The sequence below is a fragment of the Electrona antarctica genome, assembly GCF_951216825.1.
Source record: "Electrona antarctica genome assembly, chromosome: 17".
In the NCBI taxonomy this organism is placed as follows: Eukaryota; Metazoa; Chordata; class Actinopteri; order Myctophiformes; family Myctophidae; genus Electrona; species Electrona antarctica.
The window spans coordinates 32,401,047-32,411,028 of NC_136798.1; the positions used below are offsets into that span (position 1 = coordinate 32,401,047).

Consider the following 9,982-nt stretch of genomic DNA (forward strand, 5'->3'; position numbering starts at 1 on the left):
TACGTCATCATACATCATCTCATTCTGGACAATCACAATTTGTGTCCTCACTTTTGTCTTCAATGTTTGTGTTTACACAGACCCTCAAAACTGGACATAGGAGGGCCCTCAAAAAAGAAGAGAAAAGAAAGCCATGCATTAATTGGAGCCCCTCCAAATTACATCATATGGAAGCCAAGTCTATGGACCTTTAATGTTTGTTTAGAGCAGACAGACAGACAGACAGACAGACAGACAGACAGACAGACAGACAGACAGACATGAACCAATCCATCAGAACTAAGAATAAAATCATGGTCAGTGGCGAATGTGTGTGTGTAGATAGATAGATAGATAGATAGATAGATAGATAGATAGATAGATAGATAGATAGATAGATAGATAGATAGATAGATAGATAGATAGATAGATAGATAGATAGATAGATAGATAGATAGATAGATAGATAGATAGATAGATAGATAGATAGATAGATAGATAGATAGATAGATAGAGCAATAGAGGCGTCTTAATTTGAAGTCCACTTCGTCGGAAGTGGAGTTCTTATCAGCGGTAAGTTGACGCACCTGGCAGTGCGTATAGCAGCGTACTGTGCGTATGAGGCTGGCTGCTGGCTCGTAGATGGGCTGGCTGGGTAGTTGTTGCTTCATCCGAGCCGCTGCAGACAGACACATAGATAGACAGACAGCGCGACAGGCAGCAGGTAATATGGAGGAGAAAGAGAGTCTCACGTCACCGTACTGATATGATTCTCGTCGAACCTACGGCCGCGTTTCCACCTAAAGAGGTAAATATGGGAATAATAACGGATGCGTTTTCTTTTATTATTATTCAGCTGCAAATGGACGCTTCATGTGCACGGAGGAGGAGGCTGCCTGCTAGCTGCTACCAGCTACTGCATTTAGCATGACGCTGGCTGCTGTATGAATTATTATTTAGTATGTGCACATGCTTCACTGCGTTTCCAGTGTTGTTGTTGACGGATGCGTCGGTGCGTTAACTTGCGTTGTGTGTAAATGAATGCCATGTTTGTAATGCCTAGAAATCATAGTTAAACGTGTTGAAACGCATCAAACCGCTCATCTATATTTCCATAAACTCTGGTAACAGACCAGTAACACATGCACTGTGCGGAATCATGGGTGTTCGTTAATTTTAACTGCGAATGTGAAAAATGTGTACATTTGCAGTTAAATTAACACGTAGGATATTCTTTGCACTGGGATGTTTCAAAAATATATGGCTGTTAGTTTGTAAACCAATACAAAGTGTAAAAACAAAAATCATTGTAATGCTTGCACTTCGCATCATAAAACAAGACACGAGCTACATGTAGCCTATCATGATAATACAGCTGCAGCTGTAATAAACATGAATAATTTATGAACATCAGCAAACATGAACAATTACAGGGATTTCTCTTCCTTTGACTTGTTTCGCTAAACTAAACAGGCAAGTTTAAGTGATATTTTCAGGGGGAAGGTAAATGATGCCACGCCACCATCATGTAAACTAATACAGGTACACGTACCATTTCGGTGGCTGGCTACTGTAGTGTGTGTGCGCACATTATTTGGTCCAGAACTAAGAATTATTGAACTGTTTGTGCCTGATGGAGACTCGAATGTGTCCAGTACAACATCTTTTTTACATATGTTGATGCAATATTATTGATTAGGGTTTGATTCGTGACCGTGGTTGTTGCCAGTGAAAGCCTTAAAGGCTTCTGACATAGTGCTGCAAAGATTAATCAATTAGTTGTCATCTATAATGAATCGCCATTTGCCAAATAGTTTAAATAATATTTTTAAGAAGAACATTTAGGCTATTTCTGTATGAAACGGTTCTTTTAAAAAATAAGTTTCAAACCAGGAAAAGACAACACTATTTCATTAAAATATCCCAACTCCCAGATTATATATATATATGAATATATTGGCAGCGCTACCGTGTCTGTCCATATTTGGAGTTTGGATGTGACTCGAGGTTTCATATGGCGTCATAGATGTCCCCATTTAAAATGCAAAGGATTGCTGTACGTATGCTATAATAATTTTCAAGAAGATTGTAGTTTTAGCTATCTAATTTTCTATACTGTTGTGCTTATTTTACAGTCAGTGGGTTCATTGCACACTCCTCCCCTGCTGTCTCCCAGAAACCAGCATGCCTTATGGAGTATTTACCCCGTTCCACTGACATTCCAGAGGAATCCATGTTTACATTCCAACAGTTTGCATCACCAACTCATCAACTTAATAATAAGCACCCTTTTATAATCGGACCCCTGCACATTCCCCCTGACACCCCCCAAGCACAGCATCACCGCTAACCGCAGAAACCCTGCTTGCTTTTTCTGTTTCTCTACAATCAAAAACTTCTCAGCCCTTTGCACGGAGGACGAGGGGTGACTCGCCTATCATGAGATTCCGAATCTACAAGAGGAAGGTGGTGATACTGACGCTGGTGGTGGTGGTGTGTGGCCTTGCTTTCTGGAGCAGCGGGAGGCAGAAGAAGATCAACAACGGAGGGTCTACTTTCCTCAAGGAGGCGGAGGGGGGCGTGCGGAAAGGAGGAGGCGTCGGCAGCAGCAGTAGTGTCAGCAGCAGCAGTAGCAGCAGCAACAACGGAAACAATAATAACCAGGTGCAGCAGAACACGCCTGCTGCTCCCGCCGTCCCCAGCCGGCTTCCAGTGCCTCCACTCGTCCATGCCTCCGTCATCCAAGCCAACAACAACGATAGTCACGCGGCAGAAAAGGAGAGAGACAAAGAGAAGCCTAATAACAACAAGCCAGAGGTGGATAACACCACGCTGGTCTACCGGGGTATCGTCTTCCAGCTCAACTTCGACCAGACGATAAGGAACGCGGAGCGGTTTAAGGAGGCGCGGCAGAAGGACGACCTGGTGGTGGTCGTGCAGGTGCACAACCGGCCCGACTACCTTAGGCTGCTGGTGGACAGTCTACGCAAGGCCAGAGGCGTGGAGAGCATACTGCTGATATTCAGCCACGACTTCTGGTCCCCGGAGATCAACCAGGTAATCGCCTCGGTGGACTTCTGCCAAGTGCTGCAGATCTTCTTCCCCTTCAGCATCCAACTGTACCCTCAGGAGTTCCCGGGCCACGACCCCAGGGACTGCCCCAGAGACATTTCCCGGAACGACGCCTTAAAGATGGGCTGCATCAACGCCGAGTACCCCGACTCGTTCGGCCACTACCGTGAGGCCAAGTTCTCCCAGACGAAGCACCACTGGTGGTGGAAGCTGCACTTTGTGTTTGACAGGGTCCGGGCCCTGAAGGACCACCGGGGTCAGGTCCTGCTCATCGAGGAGGACCACTACGTGTCGCCGGACTTCCTGCACATGCTGAAGCAGATGCAGGCGCTCAAGAGGGAGCAGTGCCCCGACTGCGACATCCTCTCCCTCGGGAGCTACAGCCACGTCGGCTACTCCGGCAAGGCCAACAAGGTGGAGGTGAAAGCCTGGAAGTCCACCGAGCACAACATGGGCATGGCCCTGAGCCGGGAGACGTACGACCGGCTCCTCCGCTGCACGGACGCCTTCTGCACGTACGACGACTACAACTGGGACTGGTCGCTGCAGTACCTGACCGTGGCCTGCCTGCCCAACTACTGGAAGGTGATGGTGAGCGAGGCGCCGCGTGTCTTCCACGCCGGCGACTGCGGCATGCACCACAAGAAGAGTGCCTGCATGCCCACGAGCCAGAAGACCAAGATCGAGAACGTCCTGCAGAGCAGCGGGAACCAGCTGTTCCCCAAAAACATCCTGATCACAAAGAGACTGAACGGGGCTGGGGGCGTGGCCCCGCACGTCAAAAACGGGGGCTGGGGCGACATCAGGGACCATGAACTCTGCAAGAGTTACCTTCGATTACAGTGACCTTATTGCTACTATTCTATATTACTATCTCTTTTTTGCATCCTGTTTAAAGACGAAAGTGTTTTAAAAAGAAATCTTTATGGACTACTATTCATATTGCCTGTTTTAATGGACTGTTCCAAATAAAAAGAATGTTGGGTTTGAGCTGCTTTGTCACTAGTCTTTACCTTTAAGTTATTTCTATTTCTTTAAGTTTTTTAGGGCTGCAACTATTGAATATCTTGGCGATTATTCTATTGATGAGTTTTTTTGTGATTTTGTTTTTAATTGATAATTATATCTAGTCAAGTTTGGTTTTTGTAATCGACTAAATCAAGTCAAATCAAAGCCCTGTGTTATACTCAGTGAAAATAGCCGATATACAAGCTCACTGTGTCGCCAAACTTGAGACGCGTGATCTTGTAGATCTTCTATTTGGGGTATTTTAGAGAAATTGATTGCATTATTAACCCCAATTATTTTTAATAATGGTTTAAATTGATTAGCTCGAGTCGATTTACTGTTGCACCCCTAATGTATTTCTCACTTAACTACAAGGAAGCATGCTATAGTATTGTTTATAACGCGAGTGTTGAGGGTTTGAATGAATGGAGTTCTATTTCCTAAGCTCTACTGAAGATGTAGCACACACCTTTTACACAGCCGAGATAGCAGTGAGGCTCTCGCCGGGCCGGTCATAAATCTCATGAATCTGTGGATTTAGCAGTCCCCGTGCGCATGCATAATTAATTTGGGAGGTATTTATATCGCAAATTTGCTGAGATGAAAAGAAGATCCCTTGAGACACCTTGTTCCAATTAAATTATCTTCAATTTGGTCCTCAACAGGTTTCTAGCACACTGTGTGTTGTTATTCAGCCACTTTGAACGGTGCACTAAAACACAGCATCAGAAATAACCATGACGATGGCACGACCACAGATGTGCTACTTATGAAGTGAAGTCTAGATGGGCCATGTTTTTTCTCAACCTTTTTCTTTCCATTTCCATTTCAACGACCCCCCCCCAGTTTGGTATCAATTAGACCACATTTGTTTTGCATTGTATACCTATTTGAATGCCTGGCTTTTGAAATTCCGTCATATGGCAGACACGTCTATTATATTATATGGACTTTTTAGTTTGTTTAGGGCAGCAGTTAGACAAAAGTTGACAACGTGAAATGTCTTGTGGCCAATATAAATACATCTTGTGACTGATTTCATTGTACACAATAGCACACTGCATTCATGTCTGCAATGAATGTGGCAGCCACAGTGGGTGCCCCTCACTTCACACGAGTGTGATCTTTTGTAAAACCTCTGGAATCCCAATCTACATTACAGTAAAATCGGCAGTGTTAATTCAAATGAACTCTTATGGGTCCAGTGTTTTAGACTTCATACGATTGGTAAAGAACTAGAAGGGAAATCGCTTTCTGTTGGTAAAGATTGTGCTTAAGCGTAACATTTAGCTTCATTGAATTAGAGGAATTGACGGGTCCACAGGCCTAATCACACCCACCTATGATGTGATTAGGCCTGCGTCCGTTGAGGTGCACTTTTCTGACTGATGCCCCGGCTTAGGCAGAGACTTAAATGTGTCCAGGTAGATGAATGGGAGGCCTCTCTCTCCCTGGGGAGTTCCTCTACTACACACTGATACAAGCACCTCATCCCCTGTTGTCGCTGCAGAGAGTGCATTTACATTTTAAGTGCTTTGAGTGTGGCTCGGGTATTGACAGTTTCCGCCAAGAGCTTGTGGCTTTCTGTGAGGCTGCATTGATTTCCCCACTTCCCCTAAAGGCAAGGCTTTGCAGCCAGAATTGAGCACTGTTCAAAAACCAGGAGGAATTGCCAAGCCATAACTTATAGTTAATATAGTGTGTGTGTCTGTCTGTCTCTCTCTCTCTCTCTATATATATATATATATATATATATATATACACAACACACTAATACTGTATATGTGTATATACTTAATTACTGCCGGGCACAAATATCTCCATATTCTAACCTTTTGTGTTTTTTGGTAAATGAATGCCCTACTTGATCATACCACAGCACCACACACAAAAGCACCAAAAGTAGTCGCTTTTGATGCTTTGCGCCGTGTTTCGAGCTTATTATAGATCTGTTACTTTGTGTGTGTGTGTGTGTGTGTGTGTGTGTGTGTGTGTGTGTGTGTGTGTGTGTATGAATGCATTTAAATGTGACATAACTACAAACATTTGTCTGAAGTGCTCAGCATATTACGGTAGTCACGCACCGACTGAGATGTTCTAGATTAAGTTACCCTGATCAGGCAGAACAGATACTGTTTTTGGGAAGGATTTTGTTTTACTGCAGTATAGATGGGTTACACTACAGCATTTCTGTGGGGTGAAAAAAAAAGTATGCTGCTATCTCCCCAGTCAATCAATTTTATTTTGTGCCAGCAATATTTAGTTTTTTACTGCACAGACTGGAATGCAGGAGGTACACTGGATGCTTAACCCACTTGAACGTTTACAAAGTAATTTACCCCTCCCCGGAGACCAGAACATACTTACTATTATGTATTTATTTACTATAAACACAGTATAGAGCCAGATGAAAGCTAGTTAAAAATAGACATTTTATCCACATCACCTTCATATCCTATAATCCTAACTACAACTATTATACTGTAGTATTAGAATAAAAACACATTTAATAAGCCCAACATTAATAAATGTGTTTTTTATTCTAATACCTGTGTAGCTAAGTGTAGCTTTGTATGCAGACGTGACTGGGCATGCAGCTGCCATGCTGTATGGGTCCTAGCTGTGATGACTGAATAATACAGTTGCTCCCATGGTGGACGAGTCCAATAATTGGTTCTGCTCCACTGGGGGTAGACTGCTCAGATTAGAACAGAACAGAGACGAGATCATTTTAAGGGCCGCCAGTTTGATGATGTTTTAGGCCAGTGGTTCGCGCAACCTTTTCAGGCCCCAAAATAATCACATTTGAACTGGGGACCCCCCCACCCTGACAAGCACTTTGAACATAGTTGAGGCATTCAATTTTGTTTGACTCTGTTCCATAGATAAATGAAAAATCACACTTGTGTGAAGTGAGGGGTGCTCTTATCATACATCATCATACATCAGCCAATCAAATCATCACATTCCGTGCTACACACACACCTACACACAAAGCAACGCTAGCTAGCGTGGCAGCGCCCCTCAAGAATATGAAAATAGCTGATCTACAAGCTCACACCTCCTTTTATTATATTACGGTATTTGATCATCTGGCCAATGTTTGACCACAAAATGCCTCAAATCTTGAACACAGCGTGTAATTTCCGTGTAATTATGCACGCACATTCCCACTAGGCAGAGGACGAAATGCCACTGAAAAAAATCAAATCAGCCTCATGGTGGCGCTATAACAGGCCAATTTATGTTTTCACCTATAACTGCACCGATCTGTGTACAACTTTGTATGCGCACTCCCTAGAGGCCAAGGAAATGATATGATATATGTCAGTTCACACTGAAAATTGTCTTGCGACCCAGCAGCCAGAAAAACCTTTGCCCTGCATTTTCCACATCTGCCTGCTAAACACATTTAATATATTACTCGTACAGCTATTATCCATACATTACGCAAACACTACCTCTATACTAAGTCATGTGATCAACAAAGATCTGTTTGATTTTTCATATATTACTCCTACACATTTTGTCCAAACATCACAAATGCTATTATCCTGGTGGAGACCTGTGCCCCGAGGGGCATTTTTTCGACACTGCATATTCCTGACCCAACTTTGAGAAACTGTGGATTAGAATAGAACACCTTGAACACAATAGAACACCTTGTCCTGCATGGATGTCTGGTCAATACAGCCATTTCAGAGACTTTGCCCCCCAGGGGGGTCCCCAAATGATTATGGCGGTTCCTCACATGATTAGCTTAATTTGCAGCATGGTCTTCTTAATCAACAGCAAAGAATAACCAACATACAGTAAAGTGTAGGATGGGAGTGATGGGAGAAGTATTTTCTAAACTTCTCTCACTGAACGAACAAAACCCATCCATGCAAATTCCTCATCTGGGAGATCTAACATCCTGAGAGTCTGGGAAAAATAACACATTCCTGAGCACTTTTGTCCTTTAACATTTATTTTAAAAGAAAGCGAGAGAGAGAGAGAGTTGAAGATAAGCTATAAGCCTATACGCACTTCATATTAAAATATTTGTATTTGATGCAACATTTGACTGGGACTGGTTTCAGGCATATTTCAACCAAATTGAATAAAATAATTGATAGTTCAGAGTAAATTTAACTGAATGCAGTCCTGCCACTGCTTGTCTGCAGAGTGGCTTCTAATGTATAAAACAGCTGCCATACACTGTAATGTCCTCAGTGTTAATTTGAACCTTACAGATTAATTTGATTATATCATTTTGTACATCGAGTTAAAATAACACGCAGGATTTTACAGTGCATGTTAGTATGCAAATGTATTCCCTTTCATTTGCTTGCAATATATGCCTTGAGAAGTTCCCCGACTGCATCACTGCTGACTAAAGCATGATTTATGCTTTTGTCATACGACGGTGTCGAGCGCCCAGGAAGAAATGCGCTTCTACAAGCTCACAATGCGTCACAGAACTATTTTGGGTGCACGACACTGTTGTACAACGAAGTATAAATCAGGCTTAAAATACAGTGAGTGGGAGTAGTTGTTCTCCTCATTACAGACTACTGTGCCGTATAATAGAAACTGTACAAAACTACTTTTGTTTCAGGGACAAAGAGTCAAAGTTTGTACAGGGGGTGATATATCCGGTAACCGGAAGGCTCATCCCAAAACACGCTCACCCCCATGTTTTTCGGCCGACCGCACGCTGGGGCGATTCTTGTATTCTTATATTTGTTTTACAGAGGATATGATTAAACACAAGTTCAGGGTTAGGCATAGTTTTACTGTCGAGGGTACGTTTTATTTTTTTTCCTTTTTTTAAGATATTTTTTGGGCTTTTTCTGCTGGATAGCACTGCTGGATTGGATCCTCTATGGTGACAGGAAATGGGGAAAGAGATGGGGGGGTTGACACGCGGCAAAGGTCGTCGTCTCGTCGGGATCGAGACTAGAACCCGCGACACACCGTCAGGCTGGCTTAGCAGCCTAGGTGCCCGGGCCTGATCAAGGATAGTTTAGGAATAGGGTAAGGTTTTGGCACAGTTTAGCTGAGGTAAAGGTTAATAAGGTTAGGTTTAGGCATAGTTTACTGAGGTTTACGTTTAGGAATACCTGCAGGTTAGAGACCGTTCTGAGGTCGATGGATTTGCGCCCGGGGCGACTGTGTTTTGGGGCGAGTGTTTTGGTATTTGGATATCCCATACTCTGAGCTCCCTTTGTTGCCAGTGTTTTGGTATTTGGATATCCCATACTCTGAGCTCCCTTTGTTGCCATATAGTTAGGTTCTCATGGCATCTTTTCAGCCTCATAATTTCCTAGTTTTTTATTTGATTGATATACGTCTTGGTTTATGCCTGCAGATTTCCTAAAGGCAGCCTATATGTAAAAAAAGAAAAAGTGACTGCCATCTACAATACATCACTGAAGTGATGTAAGGTCAATCCACTTCAGTTAGCAAACCACTTCAATTTTCACAAGCCTAATCAATTTTGATGGGCCATTAACCACTTGAACTGTATAGGCTAGCGTCCCTATCCTGGTCATGTCATATAGGTCACCGTTTCTCAACATCGGGTGTAGAGACCACCAGGGGTCCAAAATGGACCCTTGTGGTTCTCCAACTCTCAGAGTTGAATAAGCAGTATCGATTTTGTAGAAGTAGAATAGATTGATTGGGGTCCCAGAGATAAAACGTTGAATGGGGGTCTGTGGCCTAAAGCATATCAAACTGAGGGCCATTCAAATGAAAAAGGTTGAGAATCATAGGCTAGTCATAGGCAAACATTTGGGGAAAATAAGAGAACATATTGGCCAAAGTAGCCAAATCTACAAAACTGGATATTTTTGGTGAAGAATTTTGGTGCAGAGGGAAAAAAGCATATGGAACCAAATAGGCTATAGCAGTTCTCAAACCTTTTTGTGCCAAGGAC

The 9,982-nt window shown here is 43.1% G+C and overlaps 1 protein-coding gene across 2 annotated transcripts; it reads left to right on the forward strand.

The window, feature by feature from the left end:
• Positions 1-574: 574 nt before the first annotated feature.
• mgat2 (alpha-1,6-mannosyl-glycoprotein 2-beta-N-acetylglucosaminyltransferase) lies at positions 575-4,041 on the forward strand. 2 transcript variants are annotated; one of them, XM_079526010.1, is made up of 2 exons: positions 575-787; positions 2,115-4,041. In XM_079526010.1, the coding sequence occupies exon 2, from the start codon at positions 2,419-2,421 to the stop codon at positions 3,895-3,897; it is 1,479 nt and encodes a 492-aa protein (XP_079382136.1). In that variant the 5' UTR covers positions 575-787; positions 2,115-2,418; the 3' UTR covers positions 3,898-4,041. The 2 variants fall into 2 exon arrangements, with proteins under 2 accessions (XP_079382136.1, XP_079382135.1); XM_079526009.1 differs by having other exon boundaries at positions 2,383-4,041.
• The last annotated feature ends 5,941 nt before the right edge of the window (positions 4,042-9,982 follow it).

Excerpts from the sequence above, each read along its gene's own strand:
- mgat2 (XM_079526009.1), top strand. The coding sequence starts at position 746 with ATGATTCTCGTCGAACCTACGGCCGCGTTTCCACCTAAAGAG. Across the intron at positions 788-2,382 it reads CCGCGTTTCCACCTAAAGAG|CCCTTTGCACGGAGGACGAG; the intron begins GTAAATATGGGA and ends AAAACTTCTCAG.